This window comes from Propithecus coquereli, unplaced genomic scaffold (assembly GCF_000956105.1).
Source record: "Propithecus coquereli isolate 6110/MARCELLA unplaced genomic scaffold, Pcoq_1.0 Scaffold4, whole genome shotgun sequence".
Taxonomy (NCBI): Eukaryota; Metazoa; Chordata; class Mammalia; order Primates; family Indriidae; genus Propithecus; species Propithecus coquereli.
The window spans coordinates 9,993,843-10,016,675 of record NW_012149729.1 but is presented as its reverse complement, the minus strand read 5'-3'; the positions used below and the strand labels follow the sequence as shown (position 1 = coordinate 10,016,675).

At 36.0% G+C, this 22,833-nt stretch overlaps 1 protein-coding gene across 1 annotated transcript in view; it reads left to right on the top strand.

Moving 5' to 3' along the window:
• The window catches only part of MDFIC (MyoD family inhibitor domain containing), an 84,282-nt gene extending 66,875 nt beyond the window's left edge, over window positions 1-17,407 (top strand). The window contains 1 exon segment of the mRNA XM_012652740.1: window positions 17,134-17,407. Within this exon segment, the coding sequence (XP_012508194.1) occupies window positions 17,134-17,381 (248 nt within the window). The 3' untranslated portion in view covers window positions 17,382-17,407.
• Window positions 17,408-22,833: the final 5,426 nt, after the last annotated feature.

Sequence of the window (22,833 nt, the reverse complement as noted above, 5' to 3'; positions counted from 1 at the left end):
AAATACACAAAGGCAGGGAAGGGAGACCTGTTGTGATACTATTATGGTGATTCAGAGGGCAGGTGATAGGGTTGGATTAGGGTGACAGTGGTGAAGGTGATGAGATATTGTTGCATGTGGATGTATTTTGAGGACAGAACAGGATTTACTAAAGAATGGCATTTTAATGTGAGAGAAAGACAGGGATTAAAGATGACTCCAAGTGTTTTGGCCTGAGCAGTTGAAAGTATGAAGCTGCTGTTAACTGAGATGAGAAGACTATGGGAAAAACAGGATTTGGGTCTTGGAAGAACATAGGCTTGATAGGTTTGGTTTTGAATATGTTGGATTTGAGCTGCCCATTTTATATATATATACATATATATATATATATGTATGTATATATAAGCTGTGGTGTGAAATAGGTGGTTGGATAGGGGAGGCTGGAGTTCAGAGGAAAAGTCTGTAGCTTGAGATACATTTTGTGAGTCATCAGGGTACAGAATGTACAATGGATAGGATTGCCTAGGGCTGGGGTTCTCAACCTGGCATCTGGGTATTTGGAGTAAGAGCTTCAGGGCAAAGGGAACAGGAAGTAAATACACCTCTGGGCTTTGCCCTCAGAGACTGTGATTCACTTGGAATGGAGTGGATCCAAGGCCTTAGCATCCTTTAGAAGCTCTCCTTATGGTACTGATAGGAATGCAGAGCTAAGAACTACTGCCCAGAAAGAAGATAAAGTGCAGAAGCCTTGTAAAAACTGAGCCCTGGGCCACTCCATGAAAGAAAGTTTAGAAAATAAAGAGAAACATGGAAAAATTGTGAATGACTAGTCAGTGATGGAGAAGGAATAGAGAAGGGCAGCTTGGAAACCAAGGGAGCAAAGTGTTAAAATGGAGGGAGTATGCTCATGTGTCAAAGGCAGCTGAGAAGTCCCAGAAGATGAATGAGGAGTGACCATTGAAATTGTCATGTGGACGTCACTGGTGACCTTCATAGTGTGATGGGGTGAGAGGGTGATTGAAAGGGATTCTAGAGAGAACAGGAAGAGAAAAATGGAAGATAGCAAGTCTAGCTTACTCTATGCAGGGAGTTTTCCTAAAGGGGGATAGTAAAAGGGCTAGGAACTAAAGAGGAATGATTTTAGAAATGGGATATATTGGTGGCATGCTGTTGAGCAAGTAGAGGGCTGATGACACAGGAGGACGATGTTCTTGAGTAGGCATGAGGAGAGGTGTTCCAATACAAAGTACCCTGGGTGTTGTAATTGTGTGTGCACGTGTGTGTGTGTGTGTGTGTGTGTGTGTGTGTGTGTCTTATCCATCTCAGATTTTAGATCACTAGAAGAACAGAGCCATGCTTGGAGAACATTATTTTTTACAGTGACTGCTTTGGTTTTACACATATGAGGGACTTTCTGTTTCTTTTACTAAAGATCTTTCAAACGGCCAGTAGGATTTGGCATAGTAGATTTACAAGTTTTGGAGACCTTGTACCTAAAAAAATATTTTATCATTTGGAATGATGTTAAATGTGCTAAAAGTTTCCATTCATTTTAGAAGGATTTCAAAACATTTCTTAGTTACAGTAATAGCACTAGATATTGTATAATACTATAATTCAAAGGAAGACGGTTTTGGGAAAAGATGCAGAATGTGCAGGATGTTTTGAATCTTCTGACAAAAACTGGGTAATGACTCATCAATGTCTTATAGTTTATAAAGGATATATAGAGATAAATAGTATCCAAGTATTATTCATAGAATATAATTTTTGTCTTCAGCTATTTGAGATAACCATCCTATAGTAAAACTTCATCTCAGATACTCATGATAAATCAAAATATTTTCTTTATATTTTGTATTTCGCTTTAGCCTAAATTTTACTTTAGCTAAAGTATTTTTCCTTCTAAAAAATGAGTTGTATTTTTGAGTGTGGAAGAATAAGTATATTTAAGTCAGCTGTTAAAGTGAAGAAATACACTGATGTGTAATACATACCTTAATTCGTGTCCAAATGCCATGTGGTCTATTATTAGAAATCTGGAAGAAGGAGAACATTTTAAATTTTGAGCTTAGCTGGACTACATTCACGTTCCTTTGTCTTTAACTGAAACTATTTTTATGATACTATATTCTGTATTTTTTTATTATTGTATTTGATGCCTTCATAATTTTCCTGCTTTTTCCCTCAGTGTTTTATTACTACATTCTTTCAATTCCTTTTTTTGCATGTCCCCACTTCTATTTCTGCATGCTCAAAAGATCTATTGTTTTCCTCACTAAATTGATACTAAAATATTTAAGAATAGAGAATTTTCATATTGGAAGAAAATTAACTTTGAACATGGAGTTTTTAAAAAAGAAAAGAAGATTCTGCAGGAGTAGGAACAAAAGGGTGCCTTTCCTGGTGAGAAGCATGTCTGTTTCATGCTGTAGTACGAGGACCTTCCATCTTTGCAGATCTGGCCTGCCAGGTCCAGGGTTTTGGTGGTCTGATTTTCATTGTTCTTCCAAAGTACACACACATTCTATTAACACATCTCTCTGTCCATCTCTGTCCCACACCTGTCTCCCTCATAGCTCCTTCCTTTCTTCCCTCGTTTATTTTTCTTCCTTGTGATCCCTCCCCTCTCTGTACCTGTTTCAGTTGAAAATTTTGTATGATTTCATTCAATTATAAATTACAATTTATAGGAACCCAAATAGCAGTGATTCATGACATTTTTAAAAATTATACTTTAATACTTTTTCAGTTATTATTATTCTTAGCTTGTATGTTTGTGAGTATGGATATGTAGCTTAAAAGAAATAGCTCCAGAAATCTCCGTCTAAGACCCAAGACTTTTTCAACAATATTTTTTTTTCTAGATTGAATCAGATTCTCATGTATTTCAGTTGATTTGTATTCTTTTAGAGCACATAGTTACTTAGCAGTTTGTTGCGTTTTTTTTTAAATACATTCCCAAATGGCTCCCCCCCTACTCCCAAAACTAATTGATTTTACATAGAAATACTCGTTTCTCTTAGAAATGTTTTCATTTTTCTAAATACTTAAATATAGTGTTAAACTATTACAGTTTTGAGAACCTTTAATAATTAATATGTATAATTCTCAACTAGTATAGAGTGAAATAGGATAGAGGGGAGCTCATGGTATAAAGTTGTCAAATTTCTGAAAAACCCTTGCACGATGAATTTTTTATATAGGAGGTTTAAGTTGAATACCCTAGAAGCAATTTGAAAGATCTACTTATGACCCTCTAGCTCAGCGGTCTTTAGCTTTGAGGAGTTCATGACTTGGATGAGAAAAAATAATCAACTTAATTTCATTAACCTCATAACTTAAAATGGAATTTAGTATTTCTCTCAATTATAAAGGTAGGCAATAAACCTCAGTAGCATTAGTAGTATCTGTGACTTTGTCCCTGATATTTTAATATCATATGACAGTTATTGCAGAAATCATGAAATATTGTTTATGCCAATCACAACTTTAAAAATTATAGTAGTTATCAGATCACCACTTGATCTTGTGAATGTGTTTAAAAAGAAGCATACATTTATTCTACCTCAACTTTTAATATTATAACTATTTTGACATAATTGTTTTTCTTTAAATCCTGTGTATTTTATTTTACAGATTTAAAAATATTTTGTGTCCAAGGCCCACAAAATAACCCCCACAAAAACTAACCTAAAAATGCCTCCTGTACCCCTTTGCATCCTAAGCAAAGCATGCTTTATAGTAAAAAACAATTTCTTTTGTAACACACTTGTTTTATAAATTTACATTTCTGTGTGCAGTTTTCACAATGCAGACAACACAGATTATTTTTTAATAGCTTTGTTCATATTAATAACAATAATGATAATAAAGGACATATCTAAATTTCCACCTTAAAAAATTATATTAAATAGTAAATTAGTAAGTGACTGTTGTTTTCGTATTTACATTTTAATGTCATATTTTACCAATACATAGTCAGTAGTGCCAAGATACAGAAGAATGGAGAAAATTAACTTCATAGTTTTTGTATGCTACAATTTGGGAAGTCTTAATTTAACTCTCCATAAATAAGTACAGGAGAAAACACAGGAAATGCTTCGAAGTCAACAACCTGGTAACACATTTTTTTTCAGGGCTCTCAGGCAAATCTTCCAGTGGGATTTGAATTGATACGCACCACAGTGTGGCCTCGGGCCCCCTTCCAAGCACAGGACCCTGGTAATTTGTGCTGGTTTCCCTTCCTCTGTACACTTGACTGAAGGGAAAATGGAAGGTGGTAGGCATGCTCTCAAGTGAATGTAGGAGGCAATTAGAAGAATAAAATAGAATAATTATAAAATAGTTTGCTCCAGGAAATTAATCATGCTCCTTATTTTGAAGGAGAAAAAAATATTCATACAAATAAATAGTGGTTGTCTCTTAGAAGATTGAGAAATCCCGGAGTTTGGGGGAAATGTGAAGATAATTGAAAGAAAAGAGCAAAATGGATTAATATACTAGTTTTCCAAAGACATATTAAACCTGCCTAAATTTCTACCGTTACTTCTCTTGGGAAATCAAACTGGAGAAACTGGACCTCTTGGGGAATAACATCCCCATAACATAACATAATTTAAAGTTGACACTAGAAGTTGAAGTTTATTTTTTTCCTAATAATTATGCTCAGTGAGGGATGCAGCAATTGCATTTTGGAATGACAGAAGAGTAGTTATTTTAGAAAGAACATTTCAACATCTGTGGTAGATGTCTCCTAGAAAATGTGTTCTGGGGAGTGACAGGAGAAGTTAAAGTAAAACCCAAAGTCATCTTTACCTTAGGCCAAACAAATGAATTACATCGAGTCAACAGGTTTGTATTAAAGGCCTGCCCTGTGCCAAGACCTGTGTGCTAGTGTACATAGAGAAATTCCATTTTATTTTTTAATCAAGTGCCTTTGATTTTTTTTTTCTATTGCCTTTAAAAAATACATTTCTAGTCAGAAGTAAGTATGAACCTATTGGCTCTTGAACGCCAACTGACCCCCCAAAAATATATACAATATATACGTGTGTGTGTGTGTGTGTGTCTGTGTGTGTGTTTAAAATTGGCCTCCATACATTTTTTTCCCCTTTCCATATTTGTTTGTATCTTTGGTGAAACTTCTAACTTTTTCGTGACCCTCGTTCTGGCATACCTAGCTTTTAAAACCCCAAATCTGGATTATCTGTCTTTTCAACCTCTGTCAATACCAGGAAGCTGAACACTATTGAGGAAACCTTACCGACCACAAAAATCTCTATCACTGCACACGTATGGTTTCAGGTCTGAACTGGATTCTCAGAACCCTGCAGCAGGTCTTTATTATGTCCCAGATTCATTCAACACATCATTCTTGCGCACTTGCTCTGTGGCCGGCACTCTTCTAGGTACAGTCCTTGGACACAGCAGCAAACCACAAAGACAGGCAGACCTGCCTCTCCCATTTTCCACAGTGGCCGTCTCATTTTGTTGCTGCTCTCTTGAAAGAAGCTCTCTGCAACTTTGCCTCACTCTCCAAGGGGAGAAGTGGCCATGCAGCTTTTACCCCAGGTCTCTCTACCCTGGGCCTTACAAACTCACATAAACCCGAGGCTGTTTTACCTTCCACTTGAAAGGAGGAGACGCTGTCTTCCTGCTGTAGCTCACATCCTGTCACGGCAAAGCTGTCATCAGCTCACTCCGCTGAGTCGCCCTTTCTACTCTAAAAGAGTCTCAACTCTCTTCCTGTCTAAAAGTGTGCGTGTGGTGATCGCGTGTAGCTGTGTGTGTATCTCTTCCTGGATTCTGCATCCCGTCGTCGTTTTTCCTCACGTTTCTCCCTCTCTTCACAGATAGGTTTCTCGAAAGGATATCTGCATTCGTGGTCTCTGCTTCTTCACTTTTCAATCCCTTCCCTACTCACTGCTATTCATTTACATCCTTAATACATCACTGAAATGTCTCTGGCCAGAGTATCTGACACCACCTCCTTGAAATATTTTTCTCTCTTGCTTCCATGGCACCTCCTTTTTCTAGAATTTCTGCTCCCATGTTCACTCCCCAGGCTCCTCTGCCAGCTCTTCCTCCTCAGTCCGTTCCTTAAATGTTGTTGTTCCCTTGCATCTCTTCTCTCTTCACTCAGGACATCCTCCCTGGGCACCTGCATAATTTTAGTCACAATGAGAGTTTCGGCCACCTTTACCCACCTAGCCCAGGTCTAACTACCTTCCAAGCTCCGGAACAGTGTCTTCAGCTGCCACTTGAACATCTCCATTGAGTCTCCTCAGACTTAACATGTCTCACATTGAACATATTATCTTTTAAACCAAACTATTTTTCTTACTTGGTAAATGGCTCCAGAATCCAGGGAGTCACACTTGACTCTTCTGTTCCCATCACTGCCTCATCCAGTGTCTTATCTACTCATGCTAATTCTACCTCCTTTGTATGTCCTCAAAGTCATCCTGCCTGACCTCACTGACACTATATTATTATATGTTATACAGTGCTGTTCCTGCTGCCTCATTTTTGTCATGGAAAATTGAAGGCGTTTTACCTTGTTTCTCCAGCCACTTGCATCTCTAACACTATCATATTCTTGTATTTGTGCCTTTGCATAACTCTCCCACCAGCTGGAACAAGCTTTGCTTTTTATTTTCACCTAACATATACTTCTCTAAGGCACAGCTCAGAAATCACCCCAACTTCCTGCCTTTACCCTGTGCTATCTCCTCCCACCCCTAGTAGAGCTCCATCTTACAAGTCTGAATTGGATATTGAATATTCCATCCATTTGTGCCTCAGTTTCCTCATCTGTAAAATGGGGCCAATAATTGTATCAATCTTATAAAATTGTTGTAAGAGTTTATGTAAGTAAATATTTGTAAACTGCTGACAGCAGTGGCTGGAACATAGTAAACACTATATAAAAGGTTGCTAAATAAAAATAGAAATTAATACAATAAAATTTGGAGACAATATGTCTTGGTGATGAGAAAAGCCTTTGGAATCACACAGATCTAAATTCGAATCCCGGACCTTCCCTTACTAGCTTTGCACCTTGGATCATTTATATAAACTTCTTGAACCTCAGTTTCCTCATCTATAAAATCATCTATAAAATGACCCAAATGGCCACGTCATGAGATTCACTTTGATGCACAGACGAGGGCTGTGAGTCACTTACCATCTTAGTGCTCCTGATCCTTATTTACTCCCGGCCACATGGGCTTATCTGAATCACAACCATTCGCACACTGTATTGTAATTATATTTTTATTTAACTATACATTGTGTTCCTTGAGATTCATCTCTTCAGTTTAGTCAGTGTCTGGCATGTGGCCAAGTGCTCATGAAGTTTTGTTGAATGAACATTTAACCACCAAGGCCTTGTCTCTGGGTTCCTATGCTGGTCAGGAATGAGGACTGTATTTATTCCACTTTTTTCCACTTCCTATAAACTCGCCACTTCAGAAAGTCTTCTATGGCTAATGCCATGTGACTCATGTCCTCTATGGACCAGAGTACACAGTTTATACTTTGACCATTGCCTGTTGTTTATATGATGCCTACTTTCTGGGCCCTCATTCAGTCTCTGCAACAAGGCAGTCAGGGCCTGTGTCCTCATGGGTCCTGCACAGCATGGCCATCTGCTCCTGGGGCTCAGCCAACTGATAGTCTACTTATATTCAGCATTAATTAACTTTCCAGTGTGCTTTGAATATTGCATTAAACCCAGTAAAGGCCTTGTTTAAGGGAAAAAAAAGACTCTGAGCTAGACTATAAAATCTACTGGTTATAGATATAGTCTAGATTCTAGGTTATAGATAGGTTTCCAGATTTTTAGTGCTTGAAAAGAACTGGGAGATCATTTTCCCCTTCATAGTGTGCCTGTGGACACTGAGTGAAATGACTTGTTCAAGATTACTCAGCCAATTAGTGGCAGAGCTAAGACTAGAAAGCCATCTGAATTTTCCAGTATCACAGTCCTAATAAATAGGGTGATACCTGGCTGTGCCACTTGTGAAGATGGAAGGGTGATCATTAATTGAAGCACCTTTGTTTTTGTGCCCCAAGTATGTTGCTAATAGCCTCATTTAAACCAAACATACAAACAGCAGTAACGGCCGCACTATATTATAGCCATTTATTTTTGTAGTTCTGGCCGAATGGTACTAGTAGGTAATGAGCTGTGATTCAGGAAAAACTCAGTTGGGGGGTGGCCTGGATGGAATGCAGAGGATTCGGAAGCATCTCAGTGAGAGGGTTTTTATTTTTGTCTTCCTTTCCACAATTTAAGGTAGTACACAGAGCTACGATTTTTTTTTTTTTTTTTTGGTTTTGTATGGGAAAACCAGGTTTATCTGCTTTCATCAATTTTAGAGTATACTGGCAAACAACATGTTCACAGATTTTTTTTTTTTTTTTTGGCTCCAGAATTGTTTGTCCACTAAATTAAGGTGGAGGTATTTATACCTTATAATTTCAGTGTCATGCTGTCCTGTTCAGCTGAGGCTTGTGATAGTGCCTTATGAAAAATCGAATGGTATTAACAGATAACATGGGTAGAGAGGGAGGGATGTGGAAAGAGTAACAGTGCCGTCATTGATTCACAAATTAATTCCATAAATAATAGGATTTACCTCCTGTGCACTGCTTTGAAACATGCTTTGGTGTCTCATTTTGCTGTTACATTTCACTCTGCTTGTTTCTCTTCATCTTGCCTGGTGTGTCTGTTAGACTGCTGTGCCTCTTTGGTTGGGGCCTGTCTCTTCTGTCGGGACTGGGGAGCTCATCCCAGGCCTCTCTAGGCGAGGCTCCTGCTGCCTGTGTGAGGCCTGTACTTCCTGCTGGGGCTGCTGCCCCTGCCTCTGAGGGCGCCTGCAGGAGCAGTCACTGCTGGGGACCTCTCAGCCCCTTAGATTGCAGAGGTGCCCTTTGGACTCTTGCTGAGCCATGAGCCATGGTGGGTCAAGTGCCTGGAGGATTGTTGTGCAAGCTCCCAGTCCTGTGAATGCTGTCAGCCTTCTCTTAGTGTGTGTTTCCTCCCAGGCTGCCGTGAAGACCTCATGTCGTAGATGACCTGGTCAAATCTGTGCATCTCTGTAATAGGCTAATATCGGTGCCTAAGAGCATCGGATATGGCCAGAGTGTTATTTTACTCACCATCATCATCATTGTAACCCTTTACAGAGTCACCCAGTGTGGGTACGTTATGATTTAAAAAACAAAATAAAACAAAATTGATTCCTTTCATAATATACTTTGCACAATGTTTAAAACAAGGACAAATAAGAAGAGGCGAAACCTAAATATATGAATTATGAAATAAACACAGTTGGGAAGATAAAATTGGAAAAAAATATTAAGTTAAGCATTTGGGAAAGATTTTTTTAGATCATTTTTATGCAAATATAGTTTTTTGTTAAAACTGGAGGATTTATTTTCATATATTTTGTCCTAGCCATAAATGGTATTGTTACCAACCTGAGCAGGCTTTTGGACATTGACTCTTTCTAGGAAAATGTTTTTAAGATCTAAAGTAGATTTTATTATTCAAAAATTATACTCAATCTTGTTATTATTTAAACTTGTGTTAGAGATATTTCAACTGCCCAACTTAAAATAGTGGGCATTGAATAGGTTCAAGTAAAGTATAGTCTTACTCTGTTTTTGCTTTCTAGCTTTGGGAGAAAATAAACGGATAATAACTGAAGTATGGAAAAAATAAGTTATTATTTCTAAATTTTCTGCTGTAGTCAACCACAAGATTACTAATTCTTTCTGGGCAGATTTATGCTTCATTCTTTTGCAAATTCTGTCTCTTAGAGTTGCCTTCTTGGTTCTTTCTCACTTTTCAAGTGTTTGGGCTGTGATCAGAGCCTTTTACAAACCTCCTCTGTGTTGGTGTGGGAATCAGAGTGAATGGAACTTAAGTAGATGAACAGGTGTGGTTTTTCTAGAATAAATATTCTGCCATCTTTGTCATTGCTATCACAGTAAGAGTATTTAGTAAGCACTTATTAAATACTTTATTGAGCACTTTATATGCATTATTTCTTTTAATTTTCATCATAACCCTGTGAGGACAATCATATTTTAACCAGCTATTAAGTGTGTGATCTTAAAATGTAGAAATTCAGTAAACAAATATAAAAATTATTTGCAAATATTATTTGCACCATTGATATTTTTTAGCCTTTCTTTTCCTTCTCTCTGCCCAAATACTAACTTGATACATAAAATGTTTTAAATAAACACCTCTAATAACTGAACTTTTACTCCTCTTCAGATTTCTTTCCTAAGCTTCTGGGAATCCAAAGGTCCTCTGACGTATATGTGATCTTCCTAGACTTTGTAAAATGCATCTCTTTAGAAGGAACTACTTGGACCAGTGCTAGAGTTAAGTCATGACCGACAGTTACTGGATCAGATCTGTCTGAGAGCTTGGAATACTTGATGATTCAACCATAGATCAGGCAACAGAATAAACGAATAAGAGAAACAAAAAAAATCTGTGCTATCCACTTGCTGTAATTTAAAATACGAAAGTACCTCCCATAGGACTGGGATGGATTCTAGGATTTGGACATGTGGTAGGAAAGTTATTGAGGAGTCCTTTTGTGGGGCGTTGGAGGATGGTGCTGTTTTTTTCCAAGGTTATTTTGACTTTGTTGAGAGGAAAAGTAATAGTAAAGATTATTGTTCAATTTCCCAAAGTGTGGTTTTCTTTGTCCTGCAGTGGAAAATGCAGCTCTTTTCAAACTTTCTTTTTACCTTCTGACCTGTCTCACTTTGTTCCCCACTAGGAAAATGTTGACTGTGTTCTGGCTAAGACACATGGCCTCAGGACAGCCCTGTGCCAGAAGGTTCTGTGCAGGAGGCGCATTTTAGGCCAATTTATTCAGGCAGCAGGTCAGTCTAGGGCTGCTGGCCAGAAACGCTGTGCGTCCTCTGTCTTGGTGACATGGAGCTACTTGGAGCTGAGCTACTGTGCGGTATTAGTAAATATTTCCTGCCCCCACACACACTTGAGGAGCAGAACGCTCCAGAGCTGTCTGTCTCGTCCCTCACAGCTGGGTTTTCGCAGAGCTAGATACTCACTTAGCTATCTGGGCTGTGATTCAGGATAACCACAACCCGCTTCGAGCTTGCTTTTTGGTTATGTATTGAGCAAGAACAGTTGCAATAAAGCAATATCTGGGAAGAGGAATGCCTCCACCTAGTCAAGGGCCTGCAGAGTGAGTCCTGTTATTCCACCACTGGACAGATGTGAGTCTTAGCAGCTAAAGAATGGGGAAGAACTGTGGGTGCTCTGTAGCTTTGATAGTAAAGCTACAGGGTCGAGTTTGATCTCAAAGCCATTTCCTAAATTACTAATTACACATAACTGACTACTTATGTTCTAATCTGCAGTTGATTTTTGGCACATTGTTGGCGTGTTAAATGCTAATGAACTTCTGTTTCTCAGTATATAGTGTATGTGATGGAGACCTCATTAAGAAAGTATTTTTGGGGTAGGGGATTAAAAAAAAGAATAAAAAAGGAAATATTTTTGAGCATTTTATTTCATAGGAAACTTTATTAGAGATTAGTCAAGATAAGACAGGTACAAATCTTCATTCTCTTAAAAATGAGTTGTGGGTTATTCTCAGAATTCTCTGCTCTGTCTTTTCCTGTACTCCGCTTTAGCTGTTTGGTATCTTTGTTCCAAGAAACAAACACCTGTCATACCACATCTTAAAAGAAGGAAATGAAAGAAATACGAGAGGCTCGTTTAGAGTAGAGTTGAATTTACTGTATAAATAGCTTTCGATGACTCAATTATGTTTCCTTTCACTTTAACAAACTGCCTTCCTCATATCCCCTACCGTATTTTTTGCTACATACAGATTAGGTAAATCAATTTGAGTTAATTTTATTATAAACTGAATAGTTTTTACAAAAACTAATCTTCAGTTTCATTTTAAACAGAATAAAAGTTCAGTACCAGACATTTTCCACCAGTCATCCAAGATGCTATTTAAGTCGGTGCCAGTTGTTACCTTAATGGTATTGGGGAGCTGGGGAGATACAGCAGCTGCATGAGTTTGACACTGATAACCTTTCATAGGACTCAAAAGATTTTGTTTGGGGTGTGTCTTCAGTAATTCATAATAGTTTTTGATTTTTGTTGTTGTTTGGTTGGGTTTTCTCTTGTAAATCAAATGTTGTGCTAAAGATTTCCTCTTACGCTTTGTTTTTAGCTACTTGGCTGCTGGTATGTTCCTTCGATTTCCTAAATTTACAGTAGTTGTCAGTGTTGTGCTGAGTTCTCCTGTAAGTGCGCCGAATTGTGCAATTCTTGCTTGGCCCAGTTTTGGACAGGCATCTTTCCCAGAACCCAGTTGGCTTCTCAAAGGTTAAACTCTTTTGGCAAAAACTGCAAATAATAACCAACCAAATAAAAACATAAAAATTGAAAACCTCAAGAACAGGGAAAAAATATTTCTGACTGCAAACCACATGGATGCAGAGGACCCACCTTTTTTGAAGTTCGTTTCTCTTTTCAAACCATCTTGAGTTTGATAATTCTTATAATCTTCTTTGCTTCAAATAGAACCAGTATCTTCATGCCTTTGCTGACTCTTGATTCCCCTTGGCAGTTGTGGGGGTAGAAACTATGACAACTATTTCTTCTTAGTTTATTTTAACCCTTTCATTACCTTAGTCACAATCAAACTACTTATAGAACACGACTTAAAAAAAATTCCTTCCTTTTTGGCAAGGAATAAGAATTAAATTATTTAATTGATTTGATAGAATTTAAAGGTCCTTTTTCTTGGCTTTTTTGGTTTATTTTTTGTCACTTCTAGATATTTCTCTACTTATAAAGTACAGAAAATGAATGTGTTTCTGATGGGTGTTTCTGTAGATACAGCTTGTTTAATATCTCTATAATCTTTAAAACACATTTTTGTTCGTGGCACATTTAGGTGCCTGTTAATAGATTTGGTTTTCAGAGTAGCCCACAGTACTTTTCTAGTAAATAATATAGGACCTCTGTTTTCAGATGATATCTCTATTTTTTATAAGTTTTAAAATTGACATAAAGAGCTTAATCTTTTGAGGTCTCTGTCACTACCCTGTGTTTTAACACTAGAGTTCCTGGACCATATCTATATAGCTCTTGTTCACGTAACTGTGGACCATAATTTTTATGTTTTAGATTTACAGATTTGCTTCTTTTGATTGAGACATCATCCCTTTCTAGGCTGCCTACTCTCTTATGTCTATTTTAGCAATGTGACTGGCAGTTTATTAATTCACCAACTCAGTCATGATTTTGCTCTTGCATGTTGAAAGATAACATTTACTACCAACTTTCATTAAAACTGAAATTCAGAATAATCTTTAGAAAAGAAAAGGAATATGAATTAATACTGAAACAAATGAACAAAACAAATCAGCAGAAAGTTTGAGATTTTAACTGATCTTCCTCCAAGAAAGATCAAGCAAGTGTTAGAAGAGACCCACTCATGTAGCAGCAGCATAGCATGGGAGGTGAGTGGTCTGGGTTCTGATCCTGGCTCTACTACTTACGACCTCAATGACCTTGGGAAAATTTCCTGAATTTTCTGTAAGTGAGTCGCTGCATTGGTAAAGTAGGGGTAATACCAGTAGTGCTTCTTAAGACTATTATTAGTATTAAATGAATCAATATTTGTAAAGAGCTTAAAACAGAATTTAGTAAAAAGTAAATTTCTTTATTTTTTTTTAAATGGAAGAATGATGAAAACATTTCATTTCCTGAGATAACCCTCTTCTTCATTTTTAAAATAGCAAATAAATACTGTTCCCACATTAATGAGGATTTCACATTCTGGTAAAGCAACCACTCATACCTATTAGTTGTAGAGGTCTGGTTAGGTCGAAAAAGATAGGTTAGAAAAAGAGTGTTTGATCTACTTAGTGCTAAGAATTATTAAAAAAAATTTTTTGTCCACTAAAAATAAAATGACATTTTAACAGACTTAAATTAATGTGTACATCTGGTTTGCTAAAAGTGGGAGTTAGGAGAGATTCATTTCTTGGCTTAGGACTTTCAATTTCTGCATGACATCTGTCATTGTAGTCTAAGATCTAAAAGAGATACTGATCCTCAAATGAATATATCCTATGAGCAACAATGAGTTGTTTAGTTGAGAATGTCACTCACATCTCTCTTCCTCCTGAGGACTGTTGATTTCATACCAATCACATTCAGTCTCTCCCTCCTCATTGCTTATTTGTTTCTTCCTCCTTTCTGTATATAGGCATGGCCAGACTTCCTTGTTTTGAATCAGACATTACAACTTTTTATTTCATTCTGCTACCAAATCTTGTTAATGCCTCCTCTTCTTCTTTTCACTGATTAGTGCGTCAGATTTGCTTATCTGCCTCTTAACTTCCTTAACCATGTAATCTCATATCTCCAGCTAACTACAAGATTTGGATTTTCCTTCATCACCTCAAACTCTCAGGGTCTAAAAGTTAACTCATCTCCCCTTTTAAAGTTTATTTTAACTAAGAAAAGTCACATACTGAGAGAAAACAATCATATTTGACAAAGGAAAAGGTAACTTGAGTATATGAAAAAGTCTACAAATCAATAAAAAAAAGGAGGCAACTCAATAGAAAAATGAAGGAGAAACATGAAAATACTGAATACCCATTTCAAAGAAAAGGAAACATGAATGGACCATGAACTTGAAAAGATGTCCAAAGTAATTAGTAAACAAGGAAATAAATGCAAAATAAAACCACCATGAGTGCCATTTCACACTCAACCAACTTGCACATTTTAAAGTCCATCAGTTTCACAGATTGGTGAGAATGTGGAGCAATGAGCACTCTAATACTTGGTTGGTAGAAGTCAATTTTGATGTAATCACTTTGGGAACAAATCTGGTATTACCCAATAAGATTAAACATGTCCAATCTTGTGACCCAACAATCCTACTGCTAGTTATTTGGCATGTGTGTTCTAGGGGACTTGCCCAAAATTGTATCAAACGGCAATGTCTAGAACAGCAAAAACACTAGTAACCACCAAAATATCCATAAATAGTAGAATGGATAAATCAATTATGGCATATTAATTCAATGGAATACTATGCACCTGGAAGATGAGTGAATGACAGCTACATGAATCAACATGTGTAAATCTCAAAACATATCATGTTGAGCAAAGAATGCTACTCACAGGAACGCATACAGTATGGCTTCCATTCTGATATATCGTATAGGGATGTTTACACAAACACTGTTGTAAAAAATACAATGAAAAGTAAAGGAAATAGTCACTCAATGTTTAAGGCAGTGATTACCTCTCTGGAGAAGAAGATGTACTCAGGAAGGGACCAAAGGAAGCTTCAGATATTGTAACCTTCTATGTCTAAGGCTGGGTGGGACAAACATTCTTTCCCCTTTAAAATGAGAGATCCATGACATATGGATGATGTCCGATAACTTTTATGACTAGTATGTAAAGAAACTACATGCTCAATAACTATTCTTAGATTTCAACAATACTTGGTTAAATGTTCTTTAATATCAAGTGAATTTTGGTAAATTCCCTCACTCAGTCTTGAAATTTAAGCATTCCACAATGGAAGAGAAAGTTAAGGTCTCAATGAAGTATTGTTGGAATTAGTTAATATGGGTATTCATTTGAAGGTACATCAAATAAAACTGGCTTGCTGCCAGTTAAATGCTATTTTCTTAATAATAATAAAGCTAGCCCTTTATAACATTTCAAATATTTTACAAACCATGATGATAATATAATCCTGGAAAAGCTCAACTGAAGAGACATAAAAAACTACTGAGATTAAAGTTTAGAAAGACAATTGATAGAAACCATGTATACTGTCCAAAAACCCAGAACTTTGTAAGGTCATAGACTTGGATTCATGTAGGTGATTTCAGGGTTCTCCTGAAGTGATTGGATACTAGTAAAAACCAACATTAGGGGAAGATGGAGACACTTGGAGACTCTTACAACTCTATGATTTTTTTTTTTTCACATTGCTGCATGAACCAACATATCTGAGAGTGGGTTTGGCACTAAGAAGAAAAAAAGAAAGAAAATATTGGTGTGTGCTGTTAGCCTTTAATTCTACAAGCAACTCTGGAGTTTCCCTTTTGAGTTCTCTGACCTCCCTTCTTTTCACCATCTGGCATGTAGAGAGCATGACTTTGCATTTCTACATTTCCTCCTTTCATCCTCAGAATTCTCTACAAAGTTAGAGACTGCAGAGAAATGGGGATTTTCTAGGAGTTGGGGAGTTCATGATGGGATGGTTAGGGATAGTCCTGTAGAGTTGTGAGACTGCCCTAGGAACTCGGTGTTTGAAGCATTTGTAGTAGAGGAATTCTGTCACTTCACATCTACATCTTCCTCTGCCACCAAAGGAAGTGGGAAAGCAATGTTACTGTGCCATTATTCACATTTGTTAAGGTACAAATCCCTTTCTTAGAAATAGGCAAAAGAACTATTCCAAAACCAATGGATGGACCCAACCAGAGCATCTCACTCTTTTCTTTGAATTCTGTGAAATTAAAAAAAAAGAAAATTGAAACCATGAAATTGAGTCAATTGTATTGGAAAGTTAAATATATTGATCCCAGTTCAATGGATTCTGGTTTAACTGTTGAATTAAGTATTCAATGATACACCAAATATTTCATGTTTAAATTTTTTTCTTTCCAATTTTAGAGCAGGTTGGTAGAGCAATTGAAGGAAAGTTCTATTTCTGAAGGACTTTAATAAATATCGTGGAACTGTTTTTGCCCAGTGTTACTGAGAGTAATGGGACATAGGAAAGATGGATAAGGAGCATAGACAAGGGGTACCTAGGACCAAAGGGCCACTGCACAATGTGTGAGAATGATAAACTAACACACATGCACACACTACAGCTTCTTTTCCAAAGGCAGTATCTAAATAGTTGTAAAGATTACTCATCTAGAATTTAACTTAAGCTCTTTTTTGAGCTTCCAGCTTCATTTGGATTGTGGCTTATTTAATTATTTTGATCAATTCTTATTCAGTCTATTGATGCCATGTATTTTGTGTTCCTTCTTTTTTCTCACTACGTGGTCTCCTCCTCATAACTGAAAATGAAGACTGTTGCGTCCACTGTATCCTGGCGTGCCTGTTCTGTGAATTCCTGACCCTCTGCAATATTGTCCTGGGACAAGCATCGTGTGGCATCTGCACCTCAGAAGCCTGCTGCTGTTGCTGTGGAGATGAAATGGGGGATGACTGTAACTGCCCTTGTGACATGGACTGTGGCATCATGGACGCCTGTTGTGAATCATCAGACTGTTTGGAAATCTGTATGGAATGCTGTGGAATCTGTTTTCCTTCATAAGTATTTATCTTTTGTTTGTGTTAAAACTGGAGAGTGTTTTAAATTTTTTTCTTTTGAGGGGGCAGAAAAGCACATGGTAAGATTCTCATAAAGCAATGCGGTATTTGCACTGTTAACTTGTTATTTTAAATAATCTCCGAATGCCTTTTTTCTTTGACCAAATCTACATGGTTTAATATGTGAAATTTCAACTACTTTTTTAGTTTTTTGAACTTCTTAGTAGGTTACAATAACTTAGGGACATTTGGACCCCCCCTCATATTAAATGTCTCCTCCTTTTTATTGATATTTCTGTTTCTTCTAACCATTCTTAGGAGTCCCTTGCTCCAAATATATTATTTCCAAATATATTATTTAAACCAGACAGTTTATTTTTGGGTGTGCATCTATTGATGGCTAAAAGTAAGCATTCTTTGCTTTAAAGTACACTTTGGGCAAAGAACGCACACAATAGTTGGGCCACCAGTGTTGATCTCCACACTCCCTTCCTTACCTTCTCCACTTACTCAACCCATCTTGAGTGCCTGCTGTGTAGACTTTCTTGCCCAGATTGTGGAGACGGGTATCATTTCTCTCCTGTCCACAGGAATATGCAGTGTAGCAGAGGAAAGAGACCTGTAAAGAATGAACCATACTAGAAGACACACTGAAATGAAGACTACAAGAGAAGTAAACTCAAAAGGCTGTAGGAATACACAGAAAGCAGCTACCAGAATATTCAGAAAGATTTCAAGGAGGATGTGGCATTTAAGGAGGCCTCTTAGGGAGAGCGACCCATCTCCTGCTTGAATGAGTTATTTAGATTTAGGACAAAGTTTTAGATGGACAGCCTGGACTGTGCCTTTAACCAGTTAAAAGAAAAATGTCTTCAGCATATTTTGTTTTTGTGTGTGGCAGAAATGCAGGTTTTTAAAGCAATAAAATTTAAATTCATGAAAAATATGCATTTTCTTACCTATAATTTAAATGCTATAATAATTTTTGATGAAACAGTAATGCTATTATTTATTAATAATAGCTATTTTTTATAAAGAAGATTGAACACTTTTGACAAATTGCATTTAAATTAAAATTGCATTTATATTAAAATCCCAGTGTTCTGATTTTGATTTATTCAAAGGATTTCTTTTATTTTGAGAGCTTTATGTCTTTTTTTTTTTTTGAGGGAGGGATATCTTTTGTTTGTTTTGGTTTGTTTGTTAACCAATGTTATATTTTATACATACAGTTAATCTTAAATGCAAACCATTCCTTCCAATGCAGAGGGAATCTAGACATCCACTAGTGTGACCAAATCTCAGTATTGCAATTTTATGTTAAATTAAACTAATACGGCAGGTTATAAAGATCCTTAAGTGTAAGGAAATAAGTCAATTACAAGACTAATTATGTAGTTACTGAGACATAGAGACTGTGTGGCTCAGATGAAAGGGAGAGTAAATTTTCATACAATTTGCTCTCCTACTCAGTTTGATCTCTCCAAAATTATAGTTTGGTTTCCTTTAATATAATTTCTTGTAGAAGTTTTAAAAGTATACTTTGGGATTAATAATTATTTTCAATTTTTCTGGCTGAATATCAAATTGGTAGTAACAACAAAAGCATACTTTTAGGAAGGCCTTTAGCAAATCTAGACTTTTAAGAGAGATTTTTAACCTGAAGCATGAGAACATCACCTATGGTTTTTCCTTTGCAGTGAAGCCAGGTTTCTAGTTATATCATTACTTAAAGGGCTTAAGAAATAAAAAAAGTTAGCAAACTCTTGAATCTCTCTTTTAGTGCTATTTACACACACACAAAGCCTTTAAATTGTTAGATTTAAATAGAATTCTAGTAAACAGCTGTCTTCCTTTTTCTCCTCTAAAGAATTTCTTTCATTTGTTACATCGAATATAAGGAGATCTTTGTACTATTTCACAATAATCAGAATCTGAATATTTACATATACCCCAAATTAACTTATGCTTATATATTAGAATGTAAGAGTATCATCTGTTTATGAGCACATAAAGCCTCCTAATGACCTGGAATTGTTAGAATATTTGACTTTTTATCCTGCAGAGTTTTTCAATGAAGTGGTTTGTCTAGTATTTAAATATATCCTGCTACTATTTGCGATGAAAATATTAGCACATTTGAAATAATGTTTCTCCATAACAGAGAACATTAATGGATACCAGAATTTTATTTTCATATTTATATTCATAGTATTTTTCCTCTATTGTCTATTCCAGGCAGTCATTCCATAAAGCATCTTGTATAATTTCAAAAAGAAAATGCAAAAGTAGGCAAATGTGAAAATAGTTTCAATATATTTTAGGATTTCTGTATGTAAAATGTTTTGTTGGATTACATGGCAATTGTGACTAAGTGCTGTAATTTACAGTTGCAGATTTGGTCTGTTTTTAAATGTGGAAACTTAATCTTAAATATTTTTAAACTGGACTTGTATTATCCTAAATATATTATTTTAAAATTAAAAAAGTAATTCTTTATCTTTATTGTGCTTTAGCATGCTTTCATATCTAATTGATATATTGATTTGTATTTGAATGAATTCAACCATAATTTAAAATCTGAGGGTTTTTTTTCATCCTGTTACATCCTTTTCTGAAGATCTCCTAGTCTGTTTATGTAAGTCACATGACTCATGCCCCTAAATGAACTATGAAAGATACAGATCTTTATAGTGTAAATCATAGTTGATATGTGACTTCAAAAAATAGTGTTCTTTTAAAAATTAAAAATATTTTAAAATACAAATTTTATACATTTTTTAGTAAATGGATTTCATTTATTGACTTTGGAATTATATTTCAGCTTATAAAAGTAAGATAATTTTTTATATATGCTGAGAATGAACACCAAGATAAAAATACTTAAAGATGTAGGAAATTAGGTATCACATTTAATGAATTTCACACAAAAGTAAATCATCAAAAGCATTTCCATCTAGGGATTTTAGTGGCACCAGTTTTGTAAATGTCTTGCATTTAATATTTAACTAAAACAATATAGTATGACTTTATTTAGGAGAAGGCTTTTTATTTAGAAAAGTAATTTTATTTTTGTATTCTTACAGTGTATTAAATGTATCTATTTTCCGCACTTCAATAGTCAGTTTATCTGAGCAGTTCAAGGAGTAACCAAGGCAACCTTATGTAATAACTTTCCATTCTTATCCATACAAACTCTATCAGTGCCCTAGATTCTGTGTTTTAAACGTCAGACATCACTGCCTAACATCGATAAGACTCAAACCCAGAGACTGTGTCTTGCCTTCTTGAATACTATAGTTAAATGCTTAGATTTACCCAGCTACCTAATGAATAAGTTTATTTATTAATAAGGTTATTTTTCAAATTATTCAAGACCTTTATGCCCCTTCCAATTACTTGTGATTTGTAAGCCTGTAGGATTGCTGCATCTAATCTGACAGGCAAGATAAAATTTCATCAAATACTATAATACTCATTTTTCTCTTCCTTTTACACTAATGCAGGAGAGCATATCATTTTTCTTTTAAACAATGGTTAATATATTGAATAGAGTTTATTCCATATTTACTATTTATATTTTTAATCAAAGATCGGGTATTGCAAGAGTCCTTTCAAGCTTTTATCTCCATGTGCTCCTTATAACAATAAATATATAGTATTTTCTTTTTACTTGGATTGGTACTAGGAAGCTCAAGGAAGTCACATAGCCCTCAGGAAGTGTCAACCCAGGGAAAAAGTTTGGCACCTCCCATGAGAAAACTGTTCCAACAGTGAGACTACTAGTATTTACTTACCTATTTAAGATTACTTCTAGAGGTTTTGGTAAAAATGGAAGACGTTGCGGAGAGGGAATAACATTGTGATGCAGCCCTAATGTGGAGGGTGAGTCTTGCAAAAACGATCATTGGTGATTACATCCACTATGTATTTTTTACACTGCAAAATTCCCAATGGTCAGTGATTGCTCCCTTTAAAGGGCTGCGACTCAAAATATTGTTATGTATGATCAAATTTTAATGAAGTCAATAGGCAATCTGGAAGTGAAAAGGTTTATAAACAACGTCATGGCCAAGCTCCACCTGGAAAGCAGGGTCTCTAGGCAAGCAGAATCTGCTTCACCCCCTTCTTTATCAAGCTGAGACAACAGCATGACATTTTCCACTAGGGCCACAACTATAGTTCCTAACCAGCCAGCTGTCAACATAAGTAGTTTCCTGCCTTTGGATTGAACTATTGCTAGTAGTTCTAGTTTCATTGTTTATTTTTTTGTCCATTATTTATACCCTTAATCCCTCACCACATCCTATTTAATGCTCACCGAAAGAGAATCATTAATTTAGTTGTGAGACGACTGTGAAGGAATCATTGTAGATAACCATCCTTTGACACATTACCAACATGGGGTGTAGATATATGTGCTAAAGACAAAGTATAGCTCTGCAATTAGATGTTCACTTCCAGGCAGGTCTTTGTGTAAGGTTTAGTTGAGAATATAATTATTAAGAAAATGGTGAAAAGCAAATTCAAACAAATTCTAAGTTTAGCTTGAAAAATTGAAAAGGTTCTTAAGTTCTGTCTGATGCATAAAGGGGTAGAAGCAAAGGAATTATGTTCCAAAGCCAAGAAAGAGGGTGTACAAAAGCAACTGATCCACTTGACATAGTTCATAGCCTTTTGCAGAGGAATAAAAGCCTGTTGAGCAGGGAACCAAAAGATCTCATTATAGGATGAAGCCAAGCCATATTAAAGCTTGTGCACTAGTAACTATGTCTAAAAACAGCCTGCTGTTTTATATTGAACCAATACATTTCTTAACTTGGTAGGTTGCAGTGTAAAGATGTACAGAGCCTGTCTGCTGGATGCTATGCCAATTACAGATACGGTGGAGTGGTGTCAAATACCTACAAACAGTTATTATCGCAAGTAATCTTAGAGTGAAACAAAAGAAGTTTTAAAATGTCAAAACCTAGAAAGCACAGTTCATCATGTGTGTTTGACTCTTAAAGTCTTGAAATCACCTTTATTATATAGTTTCATGTGGACGTCATATGATTCCTCAATCAGAATGCACAATTCTTTCAAGGACATGAATAGTTCCTGAGAGATAAGGAGAATATCTTTTAAAAGTAACACCTTTAGATATGACAAAGCATCTCTGATCAGCTCTGCAGAAAGTGCGTTTTATTGGTGTTGAGGTGAAGGAGGAGTGAAATACCCACGAATGCTTATTATATTAGATTTTGTTAGATCATCAGAAAGAATAATTGGGCATATTTACACAATTACATTTTAGTAAACTATTATACCAGCTTAACTCTAACACATATTCTGGTAAAAAGTACATTAAATCTCAATCCAAAAGCAATTGAGCTGCTGCGGACATTATTTTTTTTATCTAATTATTCACAAATTAATGAATAAAATTAAATTCCAATCACTAAAGAAAATGAAAC